At 34.0% G+C, this 19,356-nt stretch overlaps 3 protein-coding genes across 4 annotated transcripts; 2 read left to right on the top strand and 1 right to left on the bottom strand.

Annotated features, from left to right (window-relative positions):
• Positions 1-474: 474 nt before the first annotated feature.
• On the top strand, positions 475-8,303 carry LOC130628933 (6-phosphofructo-2-kinase/fructose-2,6-bisphosphatase 3-like). Its single transcript, XM_057441997.1, has 18 exons — positions 475-695; positions 1,071-1,214; positions 1,295-1,391; positions 1,543-1,612; positions 2,240-2,314; positions 2,391-2,447; positions 2,702-2,829; positions 3,281-3,342; positions 3,715-3,788; positions 3,862-3,933; positions 4,406-4,459; positions 4,833-4,925; positions 5,500-5,607; positions 6,151-6,192; positions 6,270-6,311; positions 7,153-7,198; positions 7,708-7,770; positions 8,149-8,303. The coding sequence occupies exons 1-18, from the start codon at positions 524-526 to the stop codon at positions 8,196-8,198; spliced, it is 1,449 nt and encodes a 482-aa protein (XP_057297980.1). The 5' UTR covers positions 475-523; the 3' UTR covers positions 8,199-8,303.
• Positions 8,304-9,651: 1,348 nt separating this feature from the next.
• Positions 9,652-14,484, top strand: LOC130629191 (uncharacterized). 2 transcript variants are annotated; one of them, XM_057442324.1, is made up of 4 exons: positions 9,652-9,760; positions 11,416-11,736; positions 12,516-12,698; positions 13,758-14,484. In XM_057442324.1, exons 2-4 carry the CDS (start codon positions 11,445-11,447, stop codon positions 14,135-14,137), a joined length of 855 nt encoding a protein of 284 aa, XP_057298307.1. In that variant the 5' UTR covers positions 9,652-9,760; positions 11,416-11,444; the 3' UTR covers positions 14,138-14,484. The 2 variants fall into 2 exon arrangements, with proteins under 2 accessions (XP_057298307.1, XP_057298305.1); XM_057442322.1 differs by lacking the exon at positions 9,652-9,760 and having other exon boundaries at positions 11,330-11,736.
• A 1,555-nt stretch (positions 14,485-16,039) lies between these two features.
• Positions 16,040-18,959, bottom strand: LOC130628950 (E3 ubiquitin-protein ligase TRIM71-like). The gene is made up of 2 exons (XM_057442015.1): positions 18,799-18,959; positions 16,040-17,634 (listed from the first exon to the last, which is right to left on the bottom strand). The coding sequence occupies exon 2, from the start codon at positions 17,618-17,620 to the stop codon at positions 16,631-16,633; it is 990 nt and encodes a 329-aa protein (XP_057297998.1). The 5' UTR covers positions 17,621-17,634; positions 18,799-18,959; the 3' UTR covers positions 16,040-16,630.
• Positions 18,960-19,356: the final 397 nt, after the last annotated feature.

The raw sequence follows: 19,356 nt of genomic DNA, 5'->3' as shown, positions 1-19,356 counted from the left end.
TATCTACTTCGCCCGTAGAACAAGTAATTAAGTTGGGGTCGCATTATTTCTAAAATCCAATTTCTAATAAAAATACAAGATGCAAAAGAATTTTTAAATGCAAAAAAAAACAAAAAAAAAGACACAAGATTAGCTAGACACATCTATTTACTAAATTTTTTTAATAAATAGATGTGTCTAGATAAACTGAATTTTGTAATAGAATATGCTATTATAAACTTATATATTCTATTTATTGAGGCTGCTTACCCAGTCTAAATTATTGTAACTTTGGCAAGTGATTTATTGCCTGGTGTTATTTACTTATTGATACGCTTAAATAAGACGTCACATGGTCACGTCTATGACTTACAATGTGTATTTTTCTGCCTGTTAATTTCAATAAGAGCTCTGGGTAGTACAACACTGTGCCATGATGAAAAACTAATGGTACCTGCATATTTCTTACATTTCTATTTTATGTCATAGTTTTCTTTTTATTTATTACCATAGATTTAGTACATATATACAAGCTTGGTTGGTTATGTCCAGTATCAGTGTTCGGGAGTTTCTTCAATCAACATCACATGAAGATGAGACAGATCCTTTATTTACAATATCGAACAGATTTAGCAGTGAAAATATAAGAAAAGATAGTCAGTGGTTGCTAAGACGCCATGACACCATATTTGATCATGAATACCGGTATAGGTCAGGTATGTAGTTTTTATGTTTACCAGATTAATATTACATGTGTCTACTTTTTTTCAATGATTTAAAGTATTTTTCTTTGAAGCCTGGACATTTCACATACATGCATAAATGTACAAAAACAATTAGAAAGATGAAAAATAATGTTTTAAGATTACATATATTTGAGAGGAGAAAGTAAAGTTTATAAAATAAAATTTAGAGAAAATAGGCTTTCGTGATTGACTGTGAGAAAGCTACGATTGTGTTTCAACTCTTTTTGACAGATTGTGCTAAGTTTCAAAGAGTTGCTTTTTTTAGAGTAACCTGATGTTATCATATTTTATGTTTGAAAATTATTTTTAATTTAAACTGGTCTTTTGTTATGTTTTTACCCATAGACCATTGTGTATACCCTGGTGTTCGACCACACTTTGTTAACATTCACAACGTTATTGTTATGGTTGGGTTGCCAGCTCGTGGAAAAACATATATAGCTAGAAAATTATGCCGTTATCTTAACTGGGGTGGAATATGTGCAAAAGGTTTGTCATTGTTGTTTCCCCTTTTTGTTAAAAATGTGTGGATGTTGTAATGTTATATTGTGGTTATGTTTGTTTTTTAGTTGTCAGTGTTGGTCAATACAGAAGAGAAGCAGTGGGTCCTGATATTACGCATGAATTTTTTAAAAAGAACAATGTAGAAGCTGAAAAAATTAGACTGTAGGTTTTTCTTGATGTATTGGAAATCAATGTACAATAATTGATTTAAGAAGTTTTATATATTCTATTGTATTCAAGTTTTCGCTGAGTAGAACTATTTCCAATTGCTTTGAAATGTTGAAAAAAAATATTGATATTTTTATACACACAGACAGTCTTACGAAAAGGCATTACAAGATGGTGCTGCTTGGTTGAAAAAAGAAGACCGCAATAAGATATTGGTTAGTATATATACTACTTCCCATATACATTTAAGAATAAAAAATTGAAAATTCTTATTCACATTGTCATGGCGGCAAATGTGATGCCACTTTAAACCTTGGGACCCAGGGCACCAAAAAACATTTTAAGCACAACTTGAATCGTTAGTTCTCCTTTAAGCAAATACAATGGAATCCCTTTAAAGCAGACACTAAATAAATTTGTCCGCTTTAATGGAGTGTCTGTTTTATAGAGATTTTGCCGAAAATTTAGCTTTAGGCTGAATTTTGCGATTTTTCACGACAAATGTGAATTTGAGATTTTGGTGACGTGCTTAATATTTTCCGTGATGGTAGGCAACATTTCTTGGCTTTCAACATCAAAGACATGACATCACTTTATCTTGTCAACTTTAAAGAGAATGTTAACAATAGAACTTTTTATTTGGGCAAAAAAAACTTTCCACCTTTGTAAGTGTCTGTTTTATGATTGTGCACTGTATAGAGATTTCTCTTTGAGAGTTTAACCTAAAATCTATCTGTTCCAAGCATCACTGTTTGTCGGGATGTCCTCTATAAAGGTACCGTCTTAACGCGATATCACTGTAAAATGTTAAAAATTAAAGAAATTCTACCTTTTTTATGTAGATTCTAGATGCTACTAATACTACCAAAAAACGTAGAAAGTATGTTTATGATTTCTGTGAAGAAAATCAATTTCAAGTAAGTGTAATAAGATAAATAATCTAACAGAATGATACATTTTAATGTTTTTCTTCACATTATTGCTGTTTTTCAGACCTTCTTCATTGAGTCAATTTGTGATGATCCAGAAATCATTAAAGGCTTCATTGAGGTATGGTATCGTTTTACAGAATCTATAGTGTTCAGCATCTATAGTGTTCTTTTAAGTAATATGTACCGTGAAAATAATAAACTAGTGCGCTTGTTGATTTTAGCAACACATTAAACCCTTCGTTATTTCCTTACTTGTGATTAGCCTGTGATAAAACTGTAGGATTTACTTATCACCTGACCACTCTTCATAGTAACCAGTATTAAACATTATAAAAAAGGCCAACATTTGAGTTGTTCTGTTCTGTATTTAAGGAACTCAAAATTTATAGTCCTGATTATGTTCACATTGATCAAGAAAAAGCTGCAGAAGATTTTAAACTCCGTTTGCAACATTATGAGGAAACATATCAAGAGATTTCAGATAAATGTGAACTAGAAAGGTAGGTTTCTACGTAACTATTTGATGCAGAAAAACAAGGAAGTTATTTTTTATTTGTTTATTTTTGCAACGTTGATTAAGTGTTTAGGATTCAGAAGGCTCAATCAAAGAGAATTTTTTTGTTTTTCTCATTTCTGTAAATAATTTGATATATTTTAATTAATTTTGGGGAACCTGATCTTGCATAAAAACTTTAGTTTATTAGCACTGCGATAATCTGCAATGATATGCAGTTACGCAAAAAACTATTATGGATTAGTATAACTTGACTTGCAGGCATCTATTATATGGTTTAATAAACTTTCCAGAATGGGAAATTTGAATTAAATTTATTTATTTGTCATGACAACAGCATTTTTTTTATGGGCGAGAGCTCCCCTATATATGGAAATTATAGTCTTTTAGGAAGAACAAAGATGGAAATCTTTGTATGACATTTTTTTCCCTTGCAGAACATTCTCTTACATAAAGATAATCAATGGTGGAAGACAGTACTTGGTGAACAATATCAATGGTAGGATGTATTTTCAACTTCTTCACTTGATTTGCCTTTTTTTGCTTGACTTTTTAAAATCATGAAATAGGAAGTTTTCTGAAAGCCTAGAATTTTGTGGTTCTTCTTAAGTCATCTATCACTTTTTTCTTTTTTGGAATTTGCCCACTGCTATGTATTTATATAATGTCCTGTTTTGAGTTTGACTGATAAAATAAGAAGGGTTTTTAAAATTCGTGGATTTTAACTGAAATTCCTTTCGACAAGAGTAAAATCAGTAATGACTCTGACAAGTGGAGATATTTTGAGCATGCTAGTTTTAGATTTCTGTCTTATGGTAGGTGGGTGCAGTGATTTCGTCTGAGTTGTGGTCAGGTTCTAATTTTTTACCAGGATACCTTCAAAGTCACGTGGTTTATTACTTGATGAACATCCATGCACAATCTCGATCATTGTATGTTACTGTGGTAAGCTTGCTGCTGGTTACATCTTCTAAAAGATATAATTGTTTTTATTCTACTATTCTCTCTCATCTTTTAGCATGGTGAGTGTGAATATAATGTCATGAAAGAGTTGGGTGGCCACTCTGGTCTTACGGAAACTGGAAAAAAGGTGAAAAATTAAATAGATTTAGTTATAGAGATTGTATTCACATACATATAGGAAAACTATAGCCCACATAAGAATTCATTACATTCTTTTGTATAAGCAACCAAGTTGAGACATGGGTTAAACATGGGTTAAACTTGAGGAACTGGTAAACAACTGTGTAAACTAAATATTTGCATTTATAAGTTGAGCAACCAAAGCTTAAACTTGGATAATCTAAGAAGCAAACCTGAAAAAACAAAAAATTTCAGACTAGTTCTAGTCTTTTTTTAATAATTTTTAACAAAGAAGGTCGAAGTTGGTGGTCGAGCGAAAAGAAAAATAAATAGTTAAAGAGTTAAATCTGGAGTCACATAAAGTTTTACCAAAAACTGAATATGTCATTGGGAATATCTCATGCAAATCTTTCATGTTAGTTCAACTTGTAAAAGTATCGTGGGATCCCTTTAAGTAAATTATTTTTTGTTTTGTTTAGTTTGCAAAAGCGTTACAGCAGTATGTAGCTGAAGAGAATCTAACAGACCTGAGGGTAATCGAATACTTTGTGTATACTATGTCTTCCATTATTTCAAACTTCATGTTGTGTAGCCACATGTGTGGCTGAAGTAACGGAAATCAAAAACATTTGTTAAAAGAAGACTTGGAAGGAATTTCAAAAAGTCATAACGTTTGAAGATTTCGAAATTTAACCCTATTGTGTGTGAATTTTTAAAATTTGCGAAGAAACCCTACTTTGCTTTTGATTTTTTCCTTAACAGCTGCCGTTGAAAAGCTGACCCTTTACCCTTTTATTTTGGGTACTTAGCATCCTCCTTTGTAACCGTTTACTCGATAACTTTTTATTATGCAACCTTAAGACACGAGGTGATGTGTATATAATGCAATGTTTTATTTTATTCTAGGTCTGGACGAGCTCCCTTACTGGAAATCGAGAAACAGCGTCATATATACCTCAACCTAGCGAAGTGTGGAGAGCTTTAGATTACTTAGATTATGTAAGCATTAAGGCTTAGTTTACACGTGGACCTTAATACTTTAACACCAAGCCTTGTACACGAAAGCCGTTTAAACGACGCATATGCTCAAATTATGCTTCCATGAAAAGCTCCTAAGAAAATGTAGTAAATTACCATCATCACTATCATCATTATTAGGTTGAATCGGGTGAACCTACTTCCAATCTTATCTAGACTGTGTAAGTTCTAAACTCAAATCCCTCTTCATCAAATTTGTCCGTATTACCTCCTGCCAACCCTTTTTGGGTCTACCTATGGGCTTTTCTCCAAGAACTATTAAGTCTCTACACTTTCTTACCCATTTATTCTCCGTCCATTTTTTCCAAATGTCCCAACTAACTTCATCTTCTCGTCTGAATAATATTTGTAGTGCTATGCTTCTAAGAACTCTTTTTATGAACAATAAATGAAATGGGATATAAAAAGGGAATTTTTTTCCTGATATTTATCCCTTTCTCAGTGATACCTGTACACTGGTAAAAATAAAATTAAAAAACTGGCAGAAGTGACACAGAAACAAACATTCTTTTAATCACGAGTGTTTCTTTTACAGGGTGAATGCCACGGGGCGAAATTCTCAGAATTAGCCGAACGATTTCCAGGTATTTTTACGAATTCGAAAGGACCGTTAGATTTACACTGGCGCTATCCTTCCGGAGAGGTACTTAATGTTTTTCACTATGTTGTACTTACCATATGTAAGAATCCAGTTAAAGCTGCGTCTACACTGTGTTTTTTCAAGTAAGTAGTAAAGGAGAAGAAAATTATTTTAACAATTTCTGTAAACGAAATCACATCAAAATGTGTGCAACTAGCAAATTCCGAAGTAAGTTAAATTTGAAACATTTTCTGTCATTATGGATGCAAGTAGAATTCAATTTTTAAAAACATCACGTATTGTAATTCTCACTTTCTCCGTTATATTTATTTATTATATTTATTTATTATATTTATTTATTATATTTATTTATTATATTTATTTATTATATTTATTTATTATATTTATTTATTATATTTATTTATTATATTTATTTATTATATTTATTTATTATATTTATTTATTATATTTATTTATTATATTTATTTATTATATTTATTTATTATATTTATTTATTATATTTATTTATTATATTTATTTATTATATTTATTTATTATATTTATTTATTATATTTATATTTTCATTTACGTTTCTCTACTGTTTAGTCTTACCAAGATCTTCTTTCAAGATTAGAACCAGTGATTATGGTGAGTGTGACCACGTATAGTGCTTCTACTTATTTTGATGGTTCCTGTCTTTCTGATGTTGATATTTTGTATTTTAGGAACTTGAACGACAACACAACGTTCTTGTCATCTCACATCGAGTACGTATTTCTACCGTTTATACTTTATTTTACAATTTCACAGAGGTCCTAAATGGAGTGGAAGTTTGTACTGATTGTTAAGGTTCGGTATTGTCTTTGCGAATTCGCACAGCACAACAGCGTATAAATGCAAGAATAAAATGATTTTTTTTCTTGAGCTAGTGGTAGAGCTTTCGCTTTCAGTTTGGAAGGTCGTAGGTTAAAACCCGAACAAACCGTACCAAAGATTATAAAAACATGAATTCTTTTTTTAGCCTTCAGCATGATAATAGGGTTAAGGGTTTCCTGTGTAGCTTTCGTAGCTCCAATCTTTTATTGAACTGGCATTCAAACTGTCTTTGCAAGACCTTTATTGGTTAACGCACCACTGAGTGAACTTGGTAATTGATCATAATAAATCAGCAGAAGTTTCCACTACTGTTACATGTATTTCTACTGCTATTTTTAGCAATCCTGCGATAAATTGCACGTGCATGTGATTATACTCGCTCGTCATGATCGGAGGTCCGATAGGGGTGAAACATTTTCTGTTGAGAATAGACACACGTATGTGCCTTAATAAAGAATCACCTACGCAGATAGTTTATCCGAATGTATACACACCATTCGGTGCAAAAGTAACGTATTTCCACACGTAGTGTAGTGGGTTTGTCTGCGGATCCCAGTTCTGGGGGTATCAAATCAAATCCTCCTATCGCCAGACATTATGTTATTGATGCGCAAAGTAGTTCTTAAATATGATTTAATCAAATGTTTTATTAAAAAATGCTTTAATATTATTGATATTCGGGGTAGTAATATATTTGTCAAAAATTATAAACTGTCTGTCTTACGTGTTTAGACGACTGTGCGCTGTTTGATGGCATACTTTTTGGATCATAACCCAGGTATGTGTGACCAATGCTGTTTTTCCTTTATTTTTGTTTATATTATTTTGAGTGACTGCGTGTAAGAGATGAACGTTGTCAATTTTGTGCTTTCCGCCTGCACAAAATGTTGTAAATTTATTGGAACACGGACACTTGTTGGAACAATAGAGAAATTAGAATAATGACTAGTCTGGTAAACCTTTTGGTATTTTTATAACGAAGAATGTATTAAAAGTTTTTTTAGTTTTTTCATATATCAATACTTTGCTTCCATTAAATTAAACTCTCTTCCCAAGTGTCTTAACTTCTCATATATGCCTTTTATAATTTCGCTTCTCAAAATTGTGAAAAACGGGAAATTTTCTCTACGCGGAAATTAGGATCGTCCTAAGGCATCGACTATATTTTGTTACAGTCGATTCCACTTGCATTTTGATTGCTAGAAAAATGTACTTGTTATCCTTTCAGGAAGGAAACATTTTGTTATTCTTGCTATCCGCTCACAAGGAAACAACTATCTTTTTTAGACGAAGTAGCTCACATTAGAGTTCCACTGCATACGGTGTTCAAACTAACACCCGTCGCTTACGGTAAGTGTTTAAAATTTACCCGATCTTTTTTTTTTAAACTCTAGTGCGTACTTTATCAGAATAAGAATTGCAGAAGGTTTGTGGCTAATTTTTTCCTGACTAACCGTTTAACGGGTTTTCGGAATACAGGTCAGCATCTGACGCTGTTCGTTCTCACAACATGCTGCAAAAATATACAATCGTCGATAAGATCTACCAAATTCGTGTACATTTCCCGACTTTTTTTTCGAGCGATGAAGTTAGAGTGTAATTTTGTCTGTCGAGCGACTAATTCCGCGAGTGTTGATTTTCGCGAATTTTGATTTCCGCGAGTGTTGATTTCCGCGGGTTCAAGTTCTAGTAAAATTTCCGCAAGCTAAAATTGTTTTTGTTTTTTAGGATGCCGAGTGGAAAAAGTTACGTTGAACGACAAGGGGACATTGTCTTAATCGTCAAAAGTTACGTTTAACGACAAGGAGACATTGTCTTAACCGCCAATAATCACTCAAATTGTATATATTTGTCTAACCTACGAAAATGTTAATATCAAGCTATTTCTGTTGTCATTTTGTGTTTGAAAGCGAGGTTATATAAACATGGACTCGCAAAGCAACAAAAAGATTGCTCATATTTTCAATTAGGTCAGAAAACTCATAAAATTTTCATTTTCTGATAACGGAAGAAATTTTCACGACAAGAAATTTTCGCGAAAAAATTTCGTGGAAGTTTGAGCCTGGAAAATCTTGAATAGCCAGGAATTTAGAAGTGCCTAGAAAATCTTCTTGTACAGTTGTATACAGATGAAAGATATACAGATGGAAACGAGATTGTTTTTTGATGAACCTTTTGTCAGCAAGTTATTTAATTGGAATAAAGCTGCAATCTTGAACACATGTTCATGTCTCTGTAGCACGGATACAGGTAGTACTAATATAGAGACTTCCACGGGATCGCCCGTCCTCTAAATTCCACGCTATTTCGATAAGACTTTCGATTATATTTTCACTATTTTTAAGAAAATTTTCAAAAAAGAATATATAAATTTCTCGAAGGAACTCCTTCCCTAATCGATATTTGTTTTGAAAAAGTCGGCCATAGATCCTGCTCAACCTCGTCTCCAATGTTTTTTTTCTCTTTCTAACAAAGACTGTAAGGAGGGGAAAAAGCCCTGGGTAAGAAGTCCTGGTCTAATATTACTCTGTTGACACACATATTCACCCAATCTGTGACGTCAACAAAATGGGCGTTTTGTAAGGCGTTTTATATCACCTTAAAAATTACGAAGGCTTCCTTTTTGACGACTTTCTGAGAAAAAAATTTTTTTATCAGATGGTGATTTTATGTTTTTAGTTTTTAACTTTGTTTTTAAATTTTATATTTATGGTGTTATACCATAATGTATCGATTGTGCTCACCAAATTACATGCACCAATGTGTTTTTGCTTTAAATATAATGCAAAGGTGTTACGTTTTTTAGAATATGTGCGCCTCATTCATTCACATTTGAGGCGACATAGCGTACAAAAGTAAGATGTTAATATTTACAGCGTTCGTTAGGAATAATTGTAGAATACGGACTCGGGATGTAGCATTCTCGTACGATATTCCGCCCCAGGCACTTATCTCGCGTATGCCATTATTATAAATTTTTTGGTAAACCAGACAAAAGTCCCTCAAATTGTGCGTTAGAAAAACAATATATTTGATATAAAAGGACATTTTCCCAAATATTGCTGTTCCTAGATCAAATGTACAGCCCGCTCTTTTTCTGTTTTATTACATCTGCTCTCACGATACTGAATTAATAAATAAATTGATAAATTACATCAATTGTGAACCAGTTTGTTTCTCTTTTTTTACATCTGCGTCAATAATCTCACACTTATCAGATTCTCGTTTTAACAGAGGTTTGGATGAGAAGAATAAAGAGAAAGAACACGCTCCATTGTAGAGGTTCAGTACTTTTTTAAACACGATGGATGAGAGAGTAAGGGTTTATGTTTGAAAGTAGGTAAGAAAAGAGAATTGTTGTTTTTGGTATTGTGGTTGTTGTTGTTGTTGTTGCTTTGTTTGGGGTATTTGTTGTTGTTGTTGTTGTTGTTTTTGTTGTTGTTGTTTTTGTTATTGTCGTTGTGTTTAGCCAATGATTATAAACAATGATTTTCACACAGAGTTCCAGCATTGAACTTTTAGTACAAATACATCTATTTGTTTTATGAAAGAAAACACCATTTTTATCTCCACTTGCTAGCAGGACCCCTACGACTTGGGAAGTATCACGATATGTTCTTGCTGTGTTTTTAAGCGTGAAGGAAACAAGTGCAACATTTTAGAAATCGTGAGAATTCTTATCGTGCGATGTCATCACTTTACGGTTTAATTACGGCTTCCTAGTTCTTCTGAATACACTGTATATGATTAAAAAGGATACACCGTTTGTTTCCCTCATCAATTTAATATCTCAATGGGAGCAAACATTTTCATAATCTAACCTTTTGTAGATGTGCGTCTAAACTTTGTCGCTTTAAACTTTTGGCACTTCTAACTTTCGTCGCTTCTAACTTCTTTTACTTATAAATTTCGTTAGTTATACCTTTTGTCGCTTATAACTTTCGTCGCTTATAACTTTCGTCGCTTATAACTTCTGTTGCTTATAACGTTTGTCGCTTATAACTTTCGTCGCTTATAACCTTTGTCGCTTCTAACTTCTGTTGCTTATAACTTTTGTCGCTTCTAACTTCTGTTGCTTATAACTTTTGTCGCTTCTAACTTCTGTTGCTTATAACTTTTGTCGCGTCTAACTGCTGTCGCTTTTAACTGTCGTCGCTTTCTAACTTGTGTAACGCCTAACTGTTGTCGCTTCTAACTTTTTGTGCTTTTAATTTAGTTGCTTCTAAGTTTTGTCGCGTCTAACTTTTGTCGTGCGTTTCATCTTCATATCAAAAAACGCTACAGGCCCTGGGGTCGAAATTGTATATTTTGTTGATTCTAACAAGATTTTTCGCTTCTAAATTTCACTTGTTCTGGTCTGTAATACGCGCTCACAAAAAAATTTAAAATGGTGAAGCTGAAACATGTTAGTAAAGGTATAATGACTGGACCATAAACTATTTTTCGAAAAATTTTCGTCACAATTCGTAATTCTGTGCTTACAAAAAACAGTGTAACTTAATTGATAAAAATTCTCACTCAAAAAAGCCTCGTGGTTGTCGGCGGGGTATTTAAAAGCTGATTGGCGGGAAAAAATTCGTTATGAACGTGTGAGGTTTATTTTTTCTACAATCTTAAATTTGAATAATTTATTCCAATTTGTAACATTGTATGCATATAAATATTTGATTGGTTGGAAATGACGTCATTTGTTTAACCAATTTACCATGCCGTGTACAAATTTAAAAATGGAAATAAATGTGAATGATTGAAGTGTTTAAACAAACTGCGGCATCTTTCATCTGATTAAAGATCCCTTTGATTTCGTGTGTAACAAACACAAACCGCGTTGCTTCAAAACATACGTCGGTACCAACTACGTACCTAACTCTCTGATGATTATTATTATTGACCCAATCATGCGAGAGATATGGTAAATAGATTATAAAAAACTCTCTATAGAAAAATTAGAACATAAACTGGGAGGTTAAGAATCACAATAACATTTCGTTTTAGCTATTTAACTGGCGTACTTCTGGATCATCATGACCCCAAAGATGGAAAATTCTATCGACGCCATTAAAGATGAGGCACCGAAACGTAAAAAATCAACTATCACAACTTTCATGAGGAAAGTGTCGAGCATCTCAATCCGCAGTAGTCATGAAAGAAGTGGAATTCCTCTTTCAACGAACTGCAAATTTAAAATCGTCATACGAACAACCAAACCTGAGTTGACTGTTGGGTTTGTTTTGGTGGATATGCCAGGATTCGCAATGTGTGCTGGGAAGACTGATGAAATGTATGCAGAGAAAATATCCAGTGATCCGAAGTTTTGTAAGTATTGGCGCAGTTACTTTAACCTCGACCCCAGGACCCAACCTCATCCTTATGACATCTTGTATCGTTTATGACATCAGACGGCGATACGATGTTCGTCTCGTCTTCCTGGTTATAGAAAAGAGACAACAGGCGCTGGAAACGAGGTTGCCCAGAACCTGTTGTCTGTCAATAAGGGCAGCGTTAGTGAGATATTTTTAAAAAAAATATATGGTTGAATGGATTATTATTGTTTATCTATCATCAGCAACGTGTTTTAGCAGGATTTATGCTACCAGAAGGCATAAATACTGCAGCTTAAAAGTTAAGAACATACGAGAAGAACTAGTGAATCATCCTAAGGATTAAATCGAATTTTTAAGATCACATCATCAAATCAATTTTTTTTTTCCGTCTTCTTGTCCTCTTTCTGTTGAAAAGTAAGTACTAAAAACAAACCAAAAGCTGTATATTAACAAAGTGGATATATCGATGAATTCGCTCGTTATGTGTTCCTTATGTGCAGCAGCTCAGAAGAGCACGCAATTGTCATTTGATATTTCGTTTGTCCGCTGCAGGACTATAAAATCGTGCAGACACAGACAAAGAGTATTAACATGCAGATATTATACCGTAGTGTTAAAGTCGCTTGTTGCTTAAATATTTTGCGACATTTTCAACTACTAAGGAGAACAAAGTCATCGCCAATAACAACACATATCACAAATTGTTACGGCAACAACCTTTTTCCTACTTCTAGAATACTGCTAAGACTGTTTTTTCTCTCTTTCTTGTAGGGGAAAGATGTTCATTCCATCCATCGGTTAATTTGTGGTACGATTCGTTCTGTGCGTTCGAGTGCGCTCGCGAAGCAGGTCGATATATAACGTTTCGTAACGGTTTATTTAAATGCAGAAAATACGATGGAACGCCAGAGTTCAAACAAGAAGCAAGTTTTGTGTTCAACACCAATAAATTGCGTAAGTATTTCAACATCCTCGTCCCCAGCCGACGGTTAAACTTTCGATGTTAAAAAGACAAAAGCCCATGGGGATGAGGTTGATTCACAGGCAGATTTTATTCGATTTTGAAAACGCCTTCTAAAATCCGAAGTTCTAGATGGAACAATACATCGCGGTTTCAATTAATTTAAAAACCGGATAGAATTTATAAATAGGAAATAGTAACTACAGACAATCTCGTCCCCAGGGCTTTTTTTCAATTTCTGATGTGGCTCGAAAAAAGTAGCACATAAAAAAGAAAAAAAAGCTCTGGGGACGAGAGATAGTACACTCAAACTTATTAACGGGGGAAGTTAAGTTCCATGTTAGTGCTGTGGTTCGTGAGTCTGTGTTTTACACTGTGTATCAATTGTTGGTACAGAAAGACTTGTATCTTTGTATCTTGAGTCAGTTTATGTGAAGTATATGTAAGACAGATTCTGCATTGTATTTTTTTTTTGTGAGACTCTATTATCCTTGGACATCTGTATCATAATACCCGTATGCGTCTGTCTGTCATGCAAAATGGTAACCGCAGTTGCGGCTAATAAAGGACGGGCAAACCACGGGTTAACTACTTTATTTAAGAATCCTGGAAACGAGGTTTCGAAAATCGAGAACCGCTCTGACTCAGTATAATTAGCATGTCTGCTACACTAACTGTGTTTATGGTTCACAGTAACGAAACAGAACAGAAATTGGAACCTGTGATAGACAGGTTCGACTTCACCCAAGCAGAGTTTTGTATAACAAAAACGCTAGTTCTTTCCAGCGTTTTCCTTTCGCGACAAAACCTTTAAAAAGGTTCAAATCCGACGTGAAAACCCTAAGAAATCCAGGAGTCGAAGTTGTGAGAAAAGGAGAACGTACTAATCTTTATAAAAAAACATAGAGAAAAGTTGTATGAGTTATTCTATCATCCTCGTCCCTAGGGTCTCTTGAGGATAAGCCAATTTACAAAAAAATTCCTTGGGAACAAAGTTGTTGTTTTATTTTTTAATTTCATTGGATTAGAGCATTACTTTTGTTTTTTTTTAGTTAAAAAGCAACAAAGACAAAGAGCACATTCGAGTATCGTTCCACCCAACAAAGAAGAACTCATTTCAACCACAACGGCAATACGAAAGCTATCTTTAGATACGTTTCAAAATGATCATGAAAATGAACAACAGCGTTTCCGTAGCAACCAGTTGTCGCTAAGAATGAACCGCCCTAACGAAAAAGCTTTGTACAGTGTCAATTACGATTCGTGCGCCGGTTGTTTGAATTTAAAATTGTATCGCAAAGATACGCTCTCCGCCACTGTTGATACCATTTTTCAAACAACGCACTCCATCGTAGATTTAGATATTCCTTCTCATTGTAACATCGAGGGAACGCCAGAAGCCTATAAATGCAGTTGTCAACGCAGCGGATGAATTTTTCGATGAAAAATTAATGTTTATTGTGATAATGAAGTGTTCAGCGTATGAAAATAACCCAAGGCACTTGTATAAGCATAAATGCAACCGGTACCTCACAAAAATGAGCGCAACTGCAATGACGTCACGACCAGAAACTTGATTACGACACACAACGACAGAAGAAAGACGCAGGCGACTTTTATATGAAATTCTGAAGGAGCGTCACATTTTTGTAGTCATGCAAAAGCCTCTTTCTCAGTAGCAATATTTTGCTAGTATTTTGTCTACACTTGTATTAGTTTGATTAATCAATTTGTATAAGAAATGTTCATGTGTCGTCTCAAGTTTTCTTCTCAGTGATTTTACCTTCTGATGGAGGCGAACAATTAGTTACAAGTTTTTACTGAAACAAGTCATAAAAAACCTGTGAAAAAGCGATTAACCACCTGGTCGCCTTGTAGTGGATTGTTCGTTTCCAGTGCGAAAGGTCGGAGGTTTAAACCCCAGTCGAATCATGCAAGAGCCTATAAAAGTGTAAATTGATCTTTTCTGTTAGAGTCCAGCATGAGAATAGGATTGATATCCTAGGTGGTTGTCAAATTGAGTAATTGTTGTGTCTATACAGATTACGTTGTTTAAAAATGCGAAAGCTTTCGCACTACTCCCACTGATAACCGTGCATTAGAACGTTACGCTTGCTTGTATGAATAATATTTTGTATTATTGTAATAAGCTCGGGGACATCAGTTATTTATACCCTCCCAGGGTCTCTTGCCAGTCCAGTATTTGCAGTTCCGGACTGATTATGTAAGCTGTTTGTATATTGTATATCAGGTCATTTTGAATTTGTCAAAAAATTTGTTGTATTCCCACTTGTTCACTGCTTTCATCGAGACATTCCCACTTGTTCACTGCTTTCAGCGAGACATTCCGACTTGTTCTCTGCTTTCAGCGAGACATTCCCACTTGTTCAATGCTTTCAGCGAGACATTCCCACTTGTTCACTGCTTTCAGCAAGACATTCTGACTCCTTCTTTGTTTGTTGTGTCGTTGTGTTGTGTCGATGTGTTGTGTCAAACCAGAGATTGGCAGTGTTTTTTACCAAGACCTTGTTAAGATCACGATGAATCTTCTGGAAAAGAAGAACGCAGCTATAACCAACTCAGTTTGGGACCAAAGTTGTCCCATGAATTTTGAAAAGATTTAAATCGCTTTGTGTACACTAATCTATATTTTAAAGTATACATGTCGCTATACGAAGTCATAGCACGTATTGTCATAAATATAGATGCATGCTCCTGAATGTAACACCTGGCCTCATCTTTTCCATATGTCAATATAATATTTCACCATTGTGAATGTTTGCATTAAAACAAACCTCTTTACTGGACTCCTTATGTTTTTTGTATTAGGACGAAATCAATGTGAAGAAACCCTTGGAACGAGACTTGGTCAAATATACTTCAATTTTCGTAAGAGGCACTGGTTACTAAGTATCTGCCACATTAACAAATACATCTAGAAATTAATCTGAAAATTAAAAAAAAATGGAAAACATAAGCCCTTTCGATGTTGTTCTATAGCTATTACACTGTCGAAGAGTGCTATTTTTTTTCTGGACCAAATTGGTCCAATTATTTTTCCTGAATCGAAAAAGCAGAAACACTTTTGGAAGGTCTGAGTTAAATTGAGAAGATATCAGTTATAATTGAGAAAGTTTCAGCAAAAAATGGGAAGGTTCGAGCCAAAACCGAGAAAGTATTTTTTGAATATCACAAGGAACTGAGTGATAACTTGGTCTTTTATAAAGAACTTTTAACAGCTGGGAAAAATCTCATTTTCGCAGCTCGATAAGTTATGCCAGCCTTAATTTTGTCGAATCATTTCCTTATTGATCTGAACAGCAACCAAACATCATCATATTTCCACTTTTTATCTTTTTTATATAAGAAAAAATATTTACAGCTTGCTAAGTTACATAATTTTTATTTACTTTTAAGCTGCTGACGTCAGCTTTAAATCCCATCTCATATCTTAAGGATCTATTTGTCCCCAGGCCATTTCACGAAACGGTAAAAATGGGGTCTGAAGAGAAACATAAATAAAATTTTTTAGACAACTTAACATAAATTCATATCTCACTTGCTTTGACATTAAAACAAAGGAGACAGAATTTACGTTACGTAAAAGTTTTTATTTTTTAAAGTAATGGAAATTTTAAAAACATTGTCCTTGTTTATTCTAAAACATTTTTTTTTTGATTACTTGTATTCGCATTGCGATTAATCATCAACTCCAACGTTTTTTTCTACATTTTCCCACACATTCATAATGGTAACTTTAAAAAGTTCAAAAGCTGGCGGAAGTGTCTAGCGGCAATTTTAACGTCATATGTTATGGTTTACGTCAAGTACTAATGAGAAATAATCCATGGATTACAAACTCGAAAAAATTGGGTAGAAAATTTAAATTACAATTGAAATTACAAAAAATAAAAAGAAATATGATTTAAAAAATGACGATGCATGATTGTTCCCGGCTGGAAACACACAGTCTTTCATATGGCAACACCGCTACCGAGGTTGGATTCTTCAGTCCCATACTGCTCATTGATAACGTCCGGAATGGACGATAGTCTTTGTCAAGAATTTTCAATGAATCGCTGCCATTCTCACACACTAATAAATTGCCGACCGGATCGAGTTTCATACCAGTTGGGTAGTTAAATAACCGGCTTCCATCCGCATCAAACTCGATAACCTCTAAGAACTGGCCTTGATCGTTAAAAACCTGCAATCGGTGATTATGTGTGTCGGACACAACAACACGCCGGTGTTGGGCATCATATATAACGTCATGGGGGAAAGAAAATTGACCCGGACGACGACCAGGTCCCCCAAAGCAAAGAGCGTTATAACCGTCATCTTGAATTATAAAAACTTCTTTTCTCTCAACATCCGTGACTAATGTGCGATTGTCATCTGTGACTGTAATGCCATGCGGAGCTTGAAATAATCCGTGACCCAAATAGACTACCGGAGTTATGTCATCAGCGATGTTAAATATCTGAACACGTGCTTGTCCTTTAGCGTGGGCGTCGCATACAAACAAACTCTTCTCTGTAGAGTTGATTGCCATTCCTGATAACATTGAATGTTGACTCTCTGCGTGCACACTTGGTAACCTCTTTCCATTTGTGTTATAAATCCTAATCGTCTCCGTATAATCAGTCATAAATATTTTCCCCTTCACACTTTCTACAAACACTGGCGAAGAATCGACATGATGCTTGCGCGCTGCTCTTACGGTGTCTTCGTAACCCATGATCGCTCTTTCGCGATGTATCGTGCCTTTGCGGTCTTTTACGTCTGGAGTATATTGATGTGTATGTTTCGCCATGAAATGATCTTCTTCTTCTTGATCTGTTTTAGTATACTCCAATCCTGACCGATTCATGGCATCGTGTTTTTGCTTGCGAAATGTTTTAAACCACGCCATGTTTCTGTATGAACCTAAAAGAAAGTCAACTACATAGTTACGTATGTACCTAACGGAAAGTTATGTTAAAATTTTTGCTGACTTTTTTATTACCGACCAAACATTTTTGCTGATTTTTTTTATTTCCGACATAACTTTTTTGCCGACTTTTTTTTATTTCCGACATAACTTTTTTGCCGACTTTTTTTTATTTCTGACATAACTTTTTGCAGACTTTTTTATTACCGACATAACTTTTTTGCAGACTTTTTTATTACTGACATAACTTTTTTGCCGACTTTTTTATTACCGACATAACTTTTTTGCCGATTTCTATTTTGCAATGTTTTTGCCGTTTTCTTTCTTGTTGCTAATTTTTATCAGTTTTATTCTTGTTGTTTTATTTTTAAAAAAACCCTATAAATAAACTTTCTGGATTATTTTTGATGGAAATTAATGGCAAAAAGTGACTAAATTCAAATATTTAGTCCGCAAAAAGTGATTAAATTTTGTGCAAGTGACTAATATTTTGCCGACCTTTTTTTGCCGACTAATTTTTTGCCGACTTTTTGTTTACCAAAAAGGTAGATATAGTACATTTAAATATAAACCTCGATCACAGGGCCCTGTCTGTCTTTTTCCGCTGTCACGATATTAGGAAAAGAGAAAAAAGCCCGGAAGGTCGAGGTTGATAACAAATCACACATTTGATATTTTTATGATAAATTCGTATTTTTGGTTGGATATACGAACGTGCTATAATCAGTTTATGAATTATTTTTCGAAAATCTTACCAGTAGATGACTTGGACAACAGGCAACCTCATCCCCAAGAATTTTTAGGTTTTTAAAGTAAGTAAAATTATCTGCAAATTTACATACAGTGATCTTTCTCCATCTCGTAAACAAATATTTTCAGTTTATTGCTAAATATTAACTCCTTAAATCATTTCTTCAATTCTAACAAAATTTCCGCTATCTGGCAAGGTGGACATAGAGAAAGTTCACTGTATGTGCAAGTAGTTCTGTATTATTTCAATAGAGTAACAAATTCTGCGTAGGTTTCTTGTGTCAACCAAAATGTATGGCCTTATGTTTTCATGTTAACGGTGATTGACTTTTTCATAAAAAAGAAGAAGAATTACGACCTATAATACGTCCTATATTTCACTAAAAGAAATCATAAAAAAAACTTTTTACCTGTTGTAAACAACTATCTCGTCAAAAATATCTTCTCAAGTTTTAATCTAAATATTACGTTCGCTTGGATAAGCATTCCATCGGGTCCTACTTATAGTACGTGCTCATGCAAAAAGAATCCCATGCAGTGCCTTACTTCGACCTTTGACTTCCTCTACTTTAAGCAAGTCATTTTATGCTTTAGCAGCGCTGCATGCAGCTTTTATATCTTCAGAGGGATCATAATGATTTTTCATAATAGATGCATCGCTTTCTTTGTTTACCATTTTATCGTGTAATTGTATATATAAATTAAGTATACAAAAAAGAACTAAGACAAATAAAAGGCTAATTAACCAATTTAAAAATTAAATGAGTAATCGCATGATGAGTCAATAGCTATATATCGTTAAAGCTGTGTTTACATTGTGTTGAACCCAAGTAAAAATGATATTTTTATTTTTAATTAACTTTCTCTTGCAAACAGTTATTTTCAATTTGAATTGAGAACATTATACAATAAAAATCTACTGTGTTATTGACAAGTGAAGTGAATTCAGTGTGACAGTGAACGTGGAT

Source organism: Hydractinia symbiolongicarpus, chromosome 15, assembly GCF_029227915.1.
Source record: "Hydractinia symbiolongicarpus strain clone_291-10 chromosome 15, HSymV2.1, whole genome shotgun sequence".
Lineage (NCBI taxonomy): Eukaryota > Metazoa > Cnidaria > Hydrozoa > Anthoathecata > Hydractiniidae > Hydractinia > Hydractinia symbiolongicarpus.
The sequence above is the reverse complement of the archived record's forward strand: the minus strand, read 5'-3'. Positions and strand labels throughout refer to the sequence as shown.